The 12,403-nt window shown below is 53.8% G+C and overlaps 4 protein-coding genes across 4 annotated transcripts; 2 read left to right on the plus strand and 2 right to left on the minus strand.

Annotated features, from left to right (window-relative positions):
- Positions 1–365: 365 nt before the first annotated feature.
- AB675_4269 (uncharacterized protein) lies at positions 366–1,073 on the minus strand (the record flags this gene model as incomplete). Its single annotated transcript, XM_018144397.1, has 1 exon — positions 366–1,073. The coding sequence occupies one exon, from the start codon at positions 1,071–1,073 to the stop codon at positions 366–368; it is 708 nt and encodes a 235-aa protein (XP_017998442.1).
- Positions 1,074–1,584: 511 nt separating this feature from the next.
- AB675_4270 (putative monooxygenase) lies at positions 1,585–3,588 on the plus strand (the record flags this gene model as incomplete). Its single annotated transcript, XM_018144399.1, has 2 exons — positions 1,585–1,843; positions 2,420–3,588. The coding sequence occupies 2 exons, from the start codon at positions 1,585–1,587 to the stop codon at positions 3,586–3,588; spliced, it is 1,428 nt and encodes a 475-aa protein (XP_017998621.1).
- Positions 3,589–4,311: 723 nt separating this feature from the next.
- Positions 4,312–7,294, minus strand: AB675_4271 (Tip elongation aberrant protein Tea4; the record flags this gene model as incomplete). The annotated part of the gene is made up of 4 exons (XM_018144400.1): positions 4,312–6,059; positions 6,106–6,750; positions 6,820–7,200; positions 7,261–7,294. 4 exons carry the CDS (start codon positions 7,292–7,294, stop codon positions 4,312–4,314), a joined length of 2,808 nt encoding a protein of 935 aa, XP_017998534.1.
- Positions 7,295–8,554: 1,260 nt separating this feature from the next.
- Positions 8,555–10,537, plus strand: AB675_4272 (uncharacterized protein; the record flags this gene model as incomplete). Its single annotated transcript, XM_018144401.1, has 1 exon — positions 8,555–10,537. The coding sequence occupies one exon, from the start codon at positions 8,555–8,557 to the stop codon at positions 10,535–10,537; it is 1,983 nt and encodes a 660-aa protein (XP_017998561.1).
- Positions 10,538–12,403: the final 1,866 nt, after the last annotated feature.

Below are 12,403 nucleotides of genomic sequence, written 5' to 3' on the forward strand. Positions count from 1 at the left end.
CTTGGGCTAGTAGATCGGCAAACTTGAAGTCGTCGCAGTCTGTAATGGAAATAATGCCTTGTGCAGAGGCATGTGGCCCTGCGGGTATGTTTTACAGGTAGCATGAGCGCGCTCAATCGGAGTCGTGATTCTCATTCGGGCAAGGTTCAGATTCCCACTTGAGGAAAGTCCATCTCCGGTGTAAATCGGAGTCTAACCTGATTGCAGTATAAGCCAGGGTAGCAAATCCGAGTGGAAGTGCTTTGGTAAGCAATACAGGGGTCCAGTCCTACAGCGAAACATCGCAATGATAACGCTATTTGCTAAGTCATGACAGGATTATAGAAGCATTGCTCAAACGTACAATCGTACGACAGCCTCCGTGCCTAAGTACTGACTGGCTTTTGAGGTTCTCGTACCATGCAGAAGAGATCACATCTCGCCTCATCTCCTTCCTCGCTCACACAGACCATCTTCTTCCGCAGATCGAAACCGAGCTTTTGGTAGATCGCGATGTTGGGTGTATCGCGACTGCTCTCCAGGTAGCATTTTCTGCCGTCCTTGTCGGCCTGATCTGAGACGACCTTGAACAGCATCTTTCCAATGCCTTTGCCCTGGATTCCTGGCCGCACAACGACAATATTGCAGAAGTAATATCCTTCTGGGTCTGTCCAGAGTTCAGCTTGCGCCTTCGCCTGCTCCCGCTTCCAGACGTGGTATCGATCAGTCCTCAGACCGCCCCTTCCTTGGTACCAGATGAGGTTCAGACCTTGCTTGAACCACAGGACGTAGTCGTCGAACCATTCCTCCCAGGTAACAGGTTCAGACGTTTTCCTTGGCTTCATCCACATTGAGACACCGATGACCTCGTCTGGTTTCGATGAACTTGTGTCTTTTGCAACAAAGAACAGCGCGTGCTTCATTCCCCATTCACATTTGGCCTTCAGACTGTGGAAGTTTCGATCTTTGTTGAACTTGCCGGGTCGCTTATCAAATGCCCAATTGGCATAGGGATCATCTTCGAATGCTTTCTGGATGCAGTCGACGGCTGATGCAATGTCGAGAGGCTGTATGGGCGTTATCTCGATCGGCATGATTGGAGCTTTGCGGTAGCACGCGCAATTCTGAGCCGATGTCCTACTTCGATAATGTTGATGCTCTGCGACAGTCAGTAATCCAGCAGAGACAACGTCTGGAAGAAAAGTAGATGCACGGCGAAGTCCGGGCACTCTGATAGTCGACGAAATCCCAACCCTTGAGGCTTGTGTCGCGTGGGATTGCCTGTCTCGGCATAAGAGGCATCCCTGGGCTCAATCTGCCTTGTCACGGGCAGCAATCATACTCTGCTGTGGCAGCGGATGCCCATGTCCAGCCTGTGGACAATCATCGTAATGATGGTCGTACGGGGTCCTCACAACTCAATCAATTGAGCTCGACGTTGTTGAGAAAGGTAAGAACATGACTCGCTTACCCACTGAATTCATCCAATGACATCATATTGACGTTACGAAAGAACTGTCGATCATAGTAATCTCACTGGGAACACAATCTCATCCTCCTGGAGGAAACATTCATTGCCTAGCACAGCAGTCTCACGCCGCAAATATGTCCGCAAACACCAACGACAATCCATCGCTCATTGCCGGCCACGCCAAGTACGTTCAAGGGGCCGTGTCCTCCGCACTAGGATACGAAACCGGCGAAGCGACAAAATCCGCCGCCGTCGACGAGATGAAGCGGGCTTCAGAGCAGAACAGCAGCCAGCAACCAGCACAGAACAACGTCCTCGGAACAATCGAGAAGAAAGCGGGAGAGCTGGTCGGCTGTGAAGGCATGGCTGAGGAGGGCACGCAGCGACTGCCGAGTGGACAATCGAGTTGAGGGACACGTCTGACACACTCTCCAGCTGCCCAACATACATACCTGAGGGTACTGGTGCAATATCGACGTATTACTGCTTGAAACTGCGTACCCATCAGTTCTATAAACGTTGCCGAAGAGAGCAAGAAACGTCAATTCATTCTGCATCCATGGTCACTTCGAACGATCCCATTAGCCGTGCAACAAGTCCCTGCCAAAGCTGACAATGACAACTCCCGAGCCGTGAATGGAACTCTTCCTCTTCCTGTGGCATCGGGCTCTGTCACCACTAGAAGTATTGCTGACATGCTGCAAGAAGGATACTTAGCATTTTGGAGAACAATCATCCTACGCGACTCTTTTCCGGCTGTCTAGCAATCCAGTCCACCCCGCACTCCGGACCGCAAAAGGGAATACTCCCAAGCAAAAGGCAACAATGAACCGAGTCCACCTCGGCATTGATGGTCTTGACTCTTTCGACACGCTGAGCATATCAATGCGCGACTTCTCGATTATGACATGGATCTGTGATATCGTCGCTGGTTTTGACCTAACATTTATGACCACTGACTGACAAAAGCATCTGGACGACCAATACATTTTACTCTACGCCAACAAGGCAGGCGCAACCGGCGAAACACCATCAAGACCAACCACGCAAGCGTCACAATGACGATAACGACAGAAGCAACCACTCTCCTCGGGACCAAAAACCCAATCCTTCTCGCCGGCATGGGTCGTGTAGCCGGCCCACCTCTCGCCGCCGCCGTCTCAAATGCTGGCGGCCTTGGTGTCATCGGTGGTGTTGGCTATACACCAAAACAACTCCGGTCACTATGCCAGGAGCTAAAGTCCCTTCTCAGCTCACCGGAGCTGCCCTTCGGCGTCGACTTGCTCATCCCCCAAGTAGGCGGCAACGCCCGCAAGACCAACTACGACTACACCAAGGGCGGATTGGATGAGATGGTGGACATCATCATCGAGGAAGGCGCGAAGGTGTTCGTGTCGGCGGTAGGCGTACCGCCCAAGGCCGTCGTGGACAAGCTGCATCGCCACGGAGTGCTGTACGGGAATATGATCGGGCATCCGAAGCATATCAAGAAGTGCGGCGACCTTGGCGTCGACATCATCATCGCCCAAGGTGGCGAGGGTGGCGGCCACACCGGCGAGATCCCAACGTCTGTCCTGATCCCCGCCTGCGTCTCAGCCGCCAAGCACTACAAATCACCCATCACCGGCAATCCACCCCTCGTCGTCGCAGCTGGCGGCATCGCCACCGGCGCCGGCGTCGCTGCAGCACTCATGCTCGGCGCATCAGCTGTGTGGATCGGCACGCGCTTCGTCACCGCCACGGAAGCAGGCGCCACGAAACGAGACAAGGAGCTGATGGTAGCAGCGGGGTTCGACGCGACGCTGAAGTCGACGATCTGGACAGGTCGGCCCTTGAGGCACCTGAAGACGACTTATACGGAGGAGTGGGAGACGAAGCGAAGGGCGGAGTTGGAGGAGATCCAGGGACGGGGAAAGTTGGCCATAGACGTGGAAATGGATCGGTTGGCAAAGGAGGGCAAGTTGACCGAGGAGATTGAGGATTTGAGTCATTGCCGGCCTGCGGGGGTGGTGGCGGCGCTGTGTGATAAGGCTGGGCAGAGTGCTGGGGAGATTGTGAGGGAGATGGTAGGCGAGGCGGAGGTGAGTCTGAGGTCAGCGAGTAGGTTTCTGGGAGGTCGCAGGGAGGCGAGGTTGTGACTGTTGCTCATGGTTTTTGGTCGACGACGGGACTCAGAGGGATGAGCTTAAGAGGTAACCATGTCGGTCCAGGTCAGGACGCAAGTGGACTCGCTGTCTGTAGATGAATACGTAGTCACTGATAGCGGGCAGCCTTGTCAAGGTGCGTGAAGGCCACACGCGAGCTGAGTCGGGAGTCAGTGTGAGTTGTTGCTGGACAGCAAGGAGACAGCAAGACCGATGAGAAAATGCGAAGCAACAAAAGTCCACTCGAAAGGCTGAGCTCTTGGATTCATGCATTCCACCACATCCACGCTACTTGCATCTGGAGCAAAACAAATGTGCTCCTGAGATGCCACTGACATACCTGGACTACCAGCCTATGAGACCAAATGCTGACAGCCAATGCAACCAACGCCAGTCTCGTAACGTATGATATCGAAAAGTAGAACACCACGCCCGTGCCAGTTGATGCGTCTGTATAATCCATATCTGTGCTTTCTTCTTCGAAAATGCACGTATTGAGTGCAACACCTGTCGTATATGTGCTCATCCAGTAATCAGCGGCTGCCATAGCCAGGTATCCATCATCAATAAACAAAGTAAAAGTATCGTATGAAAGGTGGCGCATTGATGCCTCGTATATCGACGCCGCTGGGCGCGTACAAGTACAAAGGTCGAGGTTCGATCTCGTCCATTTGAGTGTGAGAAAGAAAGTTGGTGGTTTCGAGCACGCTCGCCACGTCACCGCGACAGCAACCCCGTGTTTCTGCGAGACATCCAGCCCATGAGCATTGAATCGAGCTGAGTCTGCATTTCTGCAAGCTTGCTGCGTTCGCTCGAGAACAAATTGGTCATCAAAGGATGATCTGGTCCGACCGGCGTCACGTTTGACTTGTCGTGTACAATAATCAGCAGATCCTTGATATCTTGATCGTTCTCCAGATAGGTCCGAAGAGATGCGTCCGACCAGGATGGCTCTGATCGTGATGTCGAAGGTGTATGCGTTGTAGCGGTCGAAGGCGATGCCTTTGAAGTACTTGCAGTCGCGTCCGCCTCAATAGGAGTAATTTCTTGCTCCGGATATGCTGACTCATCTGCTTCTTGAGCTCCTTTCAAAGCTTGTGGGTATGACCCAAAGCCTTGTGGCGCTTCAATGGGTGAGATTTGCATGCCAGAATCGTTGCGTTGATGATGAGACTGAGAGGCGTTGAGTGGCGACACACTGTCACGCTCCGGCTGCTGCTGGGTTGGTGTTTGATCATCGTCTGAATCGCTAGTGTCCAGAGCGAATCTCTGCTTGGCTTGTTGTGTGTATATTGGCTTCACGACAGGTTCGGGTGCCTGTCGTTGCTCAGGTTCTAGCTGGCGCTTCTCCTGTAGCGATGGGAAGCGATTCGGCAGGTGCGCATTTGGCTGAAGTCTTGCAGCAGACTCCTGTGGTGGCTGAAGGCTTTCCTGTGAGCTTTCATTCTGTACTTGCCGAACAGTCGGTGGCGGTGGTGCTGGCCCAGTTGGTGCGGGTGGACTCGTAGCAGTCTGCGGCTGCACCGGCTCTTCTCGAGAAGGCTGTAGCGCGGCCGGTATTTGGGAGTAGCGTCCTTCGGTAGGAGATGCCTTGGGTGAACTTATGACGGGTGGCTGCTTCTGCAATTTGCTCGGTCGCCGCTCAACAACAGGGTCGACTTTGTGGACCGAATCAAGTGACTCCTTCGAGTTGACCGACGGCCTTAGCGACTCCTCCGACAGCTTGTTGTCGGAGCGATCATCGACCTTCTGACCTTTGGGAGCCTTGTCTTTTCTCTTGAAGAGTCCGCTGAGCATGCCCTTCTTCTCTTTCTTCTTTTCGTCTTTGCCTGGCTTCTCCTCGACGCCGACCATTTTGTCGAAAGTCTCCAGACTTGGACGTTGCCTGTTGTCTTGTTCTGCAGGTGCCGCCGCGTCTGAGTCGCCTCTAAGCAGCCGTGGCGTCAAGGATATCTTTTTGGTCTCTGCTGTGTCGTCTTTGAAGAAAGAATCTGTGTTTCGGACAACACCTTTGCGCGATCTTGATACAGGATCTTGGGCAGACAGCATGGCCGATGAGTCAGGCGCTTGTGCCTTGTCTGGACTTTGTGGCTCTTCCGTCAAAGACTCATGGCTCGTGGACCGCTGTAGACCGTTGCTCGCTCCCTGAGTCTGAGCCGATATGGGTTCTGCGGGATCTCTGGACGCCTCGGTGTCCTCGTTAGCTGGCTCTTGATCGACTTCCATCTGGCTTTCGTCGCCTTCCTCCTCGTCGGATGAATAATTTGCTTCCGAAGGCTCGTAGTAGGTTGGTGCAGTGAATTGGACAGTCTTCGCATTCCGGCGACGCATTGCTTTCTTCAGCGGATTCTTCGACTTTTCCGTATTGTCTCCCAGCATTGAAGCCGAAAGATCAATGTTCCTGTGTTTGTTCAAACGAGCTAGCCGCTCTGTTGGTGTCTCAATGTGCTCTGCCGGGAGGTAACCTGCTTCTGTCAATTTAAATGGTTCGTTTGTGTTCGAACAACATACCAATGCTGCCATCTTTTACTACTCTGACAAGCCACCAGTAGCTATTGCTGTCGTCTAACAGCACCATCGTATCTCCTTTGGTGGCATTGGCCTGGCCTTCGACGGTAGCGACGAAAGTATGCAAAGCATACACAAACTCGAAATCGATGTCTTCTATTTCTCGTAAGCACTCGCCTCCCCAACCAGAATCAATGAAGCGAGCATCAGCAGAAAAAGTGAACTCCTCGGTGTCTTCATCATCGCTAGACTGATAGTCTGGCAGGTTGATGTCCTCGTCGACCCAATCATCCTCGTTCTCTTCCTCGTAAGAGCGTTGGTCGTAGCCCTCATCTTCACTGAAGTCGTCCAAGGCCGGATCATGAACCGGAAGAAGATACTTGGACACTTCACGGACCTCGTCCTCGGTCATGAAGTCTGGAAAGCGAGGTTCGGCCGGCGACAGATCGAAGTAACTGTTGTAGTTTGGGACGGGAGCGCTGTTCTCATCGAGTTCGTGTTCATCTTCGCGCCAGACATCAAGTTCGCTCCGATGAAGATCTCCCGTGTCATAGTCCACATCTTGGGTACGTGGTAAAGGGAAGTGAATTGGAGGAGAGATGAAAGGAGAGGAAGACTGGGGAGAATTGCCTCGAGTCGGCGTGGGCACTGGAGCAGGGGAAGCTCTGTGGTCCATGGAGCTCGACCGGGGAGGCCAGCAAGAAAAGGGATATTTACCATCTTCGATCGAGGGGGAGCTCGAAATTTTGTCCATCATATCGTCGTCCATGTCTTCGTCGTGCGAGTCGCTAGCATCGCCGTCGTCGTAGTCGCGATCTTGTTCTGAGGTACCATTCGGGCCATGGAGGTGGTTCATGTGAGCATCGTCGACTTCGTCATCTTCGTCGTAATAGCGCTGGTTGTCGGAGAAGGGCCCGCCTTGGTCTTCAGACACTCGTGGACTTAGCTGCTGCTGCTTGTGTGTCTCCTGCTCGGCACGCTTCAACGTCTGTGCTTGGTGAGGAGCGGCGGGCCCATAACCGTAGGGCGAAGGATGTTGCGGCTGCCGGGAGTGATCTTTTGCGGAGGGCGCATCGTGATCTTGTAAGTCGATAGTGTCTGAGACAGGCGAGTTAGATGGCGAACCAGACTGGATCAGTGGCTGCTTGGGAGACTTACCAGCGCGCAACAGTTGTGGCTTGAGTGTGGTCATGATGCCCTATTCAGGCTGGGGTATATGCACTGGATGGGTGATGGTGAATGCGCCAGAAGAAGGAAGCAGCTTTCCAGCATCGATAGTTTCATGTGTCGCAAGCGAGCGCAGAGAGACGGGATCGTGGCAGGGAGCGATGAGGCGGATCTCGTCGAGAGATGCACGCGCGGAGTGACGAGTGGCAGTTGCGGTGGTTGGCGCGAGACTTGAGCGATCGGCTCAAGATGACGATGTTGCGAAATGGCGGCAACTGGCGATGCGAACAAAGAGCGACGGCGGAAGCTGAAGACTGTCGCAATGCTCTACTCCTTCCAGAAATTCCGGAAAGTTGTCGACGAGGGGACGATCGGAGATGGAGTTGATGCTACGGTACTTGCTTTGCTGCGTGCTGCCCCTGGATCCTCCTGCATTCGAAAAAAAGGCTTTGCGGCAGGAGCCAGCCTGGTCCAGCCAATTAGAGCCGATGCTGGGGAAAGCGCGTTAGCGATGAGTCGCGATGAAATGCGCCGCTCTTCATTTCACATGCATGAATACAATCTATGATACTGTGTTCCTGTACCGCCAACAAACACGTTCGACCGCGTTGCAAAGCACCGCAATATCAAGTCGTCGTGGACCAAAACGCGGCAGATGATATTTCAACACGAACGGTGGCAATTGTTTCCCGGGATTCTGCCCAGCACAACCTGCTTGGAGAGAGAAAGATGCAAGAAAGATCTGGTGATCGTGCAAAACCCCCAACCTGGAGCCCACCCTGAAATCACAGGTACTTCAAGCGCCTGGCCCCCAGCCGAGTCCGATGCGCCGACAAAGAAAAGTGATAGGCGCATTAGGTAAGGGACCCTCGCAAAGAGCATGGCAGTCTGGGCGCTCACTGGCCCATTTCGCCGCTGCGAAGAGCTGCGGTACTTGTCCCCCGCATCTGAGCCCAGCTTGCGTTCTCCATCTGCATCTGCAGGGCACGTGAAAGAGTAATTCTTCCTGCGGCGCTCGCTCAGCAAGACCAATTCTTTGCAATGTTTGCTTGTATATCTGACATCCGTCATATAGCGCACTAAGCCCTGAGGTGCTGTACAGTATACAAGAAGCTCTCCTGTACCAATCGATGCGTACTATCGTCTCGACAGACACCACAGCTGTCAACATCGCCAGACAACGACTCACAGCATTACCGGATCGCGTCGTACACCCGCTCAGGCGCATCGCTCACTGCTGGAACTATACCTCACTCACTGCTCTCGTCGTCATCGCTGCTGCCGGATGGCGCAGCGGGAGAATCTGCCATGGACACAACAATTGCACCTCGAGACACAAGCAGACAAAGGCAACGTCGACGATGAGGTCGCCGTCCTCAGTCCTCCGGCTGAAAAGCGGCCGTCGTTCAGCACTGCGGGGACGAGTCAAGACACAATTCGGGCAACGCCGCCCATAGCAATACCTTCAGCATCCGACGAGCAACTAAGCAATGGCGTCGAGGAAGATGGTACCTACATGGAGCGCTTTATGCGCACCCGGAAGCCCTCTATCAGCTTCAATAGTGAACTCAAGCTTGACTGTGGCCAAACGCAAAGCATCGACCAGCCGCTTAAAAAGCCGCCCACAAACCAACAACGGGGGCGCTCTATGCTGCAGGTCCTCAATGCTGAAGCCCGGAAATCTCGCGCTCACAGCGACAGCGATCGTGAGAGGTACGATCCCATCACTGGGAGGCATCTGCCCAAGTATTCCACTTCACCAACACGCGAACAACCAAGGATCGGCGAAGCTAGGTTCCCTGTCCTGCAAACGACAGTGGACGAAATGGCTCGCGAATCGCAGACACACGTACCTACGATGTCCTCCCTGACATCGGAATCGACCGCTTCACCCACAGAGGAGGTTCATACACCTACGGAAACCGACAACATCTCGCCCATCATCAACCGTGCTGCCTTCTCGTTTGAGGAGAAGCCTTTCAAGCGGACGGCTTCCCAGCGCTGGCGTGAAGCTCAAAGTAACGGTACCTCTCAAGAGAACTTCTTCACCAGAGCTGGTAGTCTCAAACATGTTGGAAGCATTGGTCGCGCTTTCAGTAGTCCACGCCTTGCGAGGAGAGAGACTGCCACGGGGGCTAGATCACCCCGTTCGGCAGCATCATCATACCTCCGGGCATTCTCCATGAGCAGCAGCACCGATGGCGATGGCAGCGAAGGTGCTCCTCCTGCTGTCGACGCCGAGGGCCAGACCATCGGTGAGGATTACGTCATCGGCAAGCAGATCGGCTGGGGAGGGTTCTCCGTCATCAAGGAAGTCACTCAGATCAAGGAGAGCACACAGCGAAAGCTGGCCGTCAAGATCGTGCGTCGACATGTGGAGGGCAAGTCCGACAATGACAACGAACAAGTTCAGGCCGAGTTCGAGCACGAGGTCGAGTTGTGGCGCTTCCTCGATCATCCTCACGTTCTGCCATTAGAGGCTGTCTATAAGCTCGACGAAGCCACTTTTTGCTTCATCCCACTCAGCACAGGAGGGACGCTTTTCGACTTAGTGCGTAGTAACCGACAAGGCATCGCTCCAGATGTTGCCGGAGACTACACTCATCAAATCGCCTCTGCACTCCGCTATCTACACCAGGATGCGCGAGTCGTTCATCGAGACGTCAAACTTGAAAACTGTCTATTGGATCGGCATCCTTCACATCCTAACGGGCTAATTCGCCTCTGCGATTTTGGCATGGCAGAGTGGATATCGAGAGATGAGGGCGAAGGCAGCTCCTCAGGACCGCCATCTCCCTTGGCCAACAACGTGGACCGACCACCTCAAAGGCATATTGGTCCAGCTGGCAGTTCAACATCTGCCTTTACCGGCGGAAGTCTCGAGTATGCCGCGCCCGAGATTCTTCGTCTATCTCGAGCACTTGCCCATCCTGACAATCAGGCCGCAGGCCGTGAGCACGATGCCGAAAGGTCTATAGTCTCGCCATCAGTCGACATTTGGGCTCTCGGCGTTTGTATATACTCGCTCATCGTCGGATCACGCCCATTCCACAACACATTCCAGCCTCGAGTGGTCATGTCCATCTTGGCTGGCGACTGGGACGTTGAACGTCTCGCCTCGAAGGGCGGCGACGACGTTGTGGAGTGCGTCAAAGGCTGCCTCGAAATGGAGTCCTCCGATCGATGGGATGTCCTGCAAGTCCTCGAGTCCACTTGGCTAAGTCATCTTGGTTTCGCCGGCGAAGAGGACAGTCCGTGGAAGCTTTGAGGATCTCGCTCTGTACGAGACACACGTTTACGACCTTCACGAAGTCTATCGTTTTTGTTATACTGTTGGCATCGCTATTCTTGAAAAGCGCGAATGGTTCAATGTCTGTCGGTGTCCATGGGTCGGAAAGACTCTTTTACCGTTGTACACTAGATTACGTTTCAGATATCTTCATTCACTATCAATGATACCCCGATACGAATATATAAACAACTCATACTATGCTCGTTTCCCATGAACCTCGTCAAGAGCAATTGTTGGCCGTCCAGCTGAATTCCTGGAGCTTCCTACATTGGTGGTGCAAATCAAGACGCATTTTGGTACGTTCGTTCCAACCTAGGCTTGACCTCAGATGGCCTCAGCTTGGCTGGGATCAAAAGTGAGAAGCATGCATGGGAGCGCTTCTGCGTTGGATGAGTGCTTAGATTGAGTACCTGTTTCGAGGTAAGGTCTCTACACCATCTACTTCTGGACGCAGAGTCCTCTCGGCAGGACATTCTGCATTCTTCTGAATTCGTAAAGCACCGTTTCCTCTGTGACCGTCAATCCATAATCTCCGTGAATAGCTCGTGTCTAGCCTAGTGAGCAAGTAGCAACCCATTTTCCATTCCTTCTGCAAAAGCGCCATGCTGGATCTTTTCCTCTGGTCCCCTCGTCCTTTCCGTACCGTGCTTTTGGTGGGTATTCCGCTTCCTTCGCAACTCTCTGCAGTGACCGGAACCGTATCATCGCCTTAAAGTCAATGTATTCGAGTGGAAGTCGTAGCGCGATTTCGGTCGTGCCGTGACATCAGCCGTCGCGTTCTCCAGCTCAGCCAGCCGCATGAGATTCCACTGCCGCCGCGAGTCCCAGACAGCCTCCCTTGCCTGCACCTGAGCCCTATCGGACATCTCCTACGATGCCGCATCAGCAGACAGCACGCCCTTGTCCTTGGTGAAAGCCCACAGCATGTTGATCAGGTTCTCCGGGAGAGTATACAGATCAACATGAAATTCGCCCTGCTCGACATCATTCCGCAGCCAGCTCTCCTCGCTCTTGTTGTCGTGGACCATTTGCACCACCTGAAGCAAATCATCCTCACCCAGCTTCTGCAGACCCTCAGCCAGGGAGTCCATGTTCACAGACTTGTTGTCGCCGCCCTTCTTTTTCTTCTTCTCTGCACCCGTGCCAACCTCAGAAGCGCGCTTCTTGCTGTTGGCAGCGCCATCGGTGGCGTCGCCCGGGGCAGAGCCTGACAACCGCAGCTTCTCGGCCATGAGCGTGCCGGGCTTGACGTTCTTGAAGGCGATGACGTGCTTTACTTCGTACTTAGCTTGTTGGAAGTTGAGGTCGTGGACGACTTGGTGGGTCTTGCCGGAGCGTCGGTCATGTGAATGGCCATTTCGAACTCACCCCAGCCGTCTTCGGCGACGCGGAAGGGAGGCTTCTTGATCGCTGAGAGGTAGTGTTAGATAAGGCTGGGCGGGTACGGGCTGTGTTGCGACTTACATTGCTTCGCCTTGTCGCCGAAGGACTCGTGGAGGTGGTAGGTGACATCGGTGAACACGTCGGCGTCGACATCTTGCTTGGTTTCTGAGTGGGTGAGGCGGATGGAGATGCTCCAATGTCGTAGAGGAAAGCCCGGTACACCACTGTCTTGACCTGGACTGAGGGCAGTGTCAGTATGCGATGAGAGGGGTTGAGCAGGTGTGTGTGCTGTCTTCTTACATGATCTTCTGTTCAGTGATGATCTTGACTGTTCGCCTAACCTGTGGGAGTGATCAGTTTGCTGTGTGACCTGGTCAGGAGTTGCGCGTTACTTACGTCCGGCATTGTGCCTGGTGTGAGGGGGGCTATGAGGTTGAGAAGGTTGAAAGACCAGGATGC

This window comes from Cyphellophora attinorum, assembly GCF_001299255.1.
Source record: "Cyphellophora attinorum strain CBS 131958 chromosome Unknown Contig18, whole genome shotgun sequence".
Classification (NCBI taxonomy): domain Eukaryota; kingdom Fungi; phylum Ascomycota; class Eurotiomycetes; order Chaetothyriales; family Cyphellophoraceae; genus Cyphellophora; species Cyphellophora attinorum.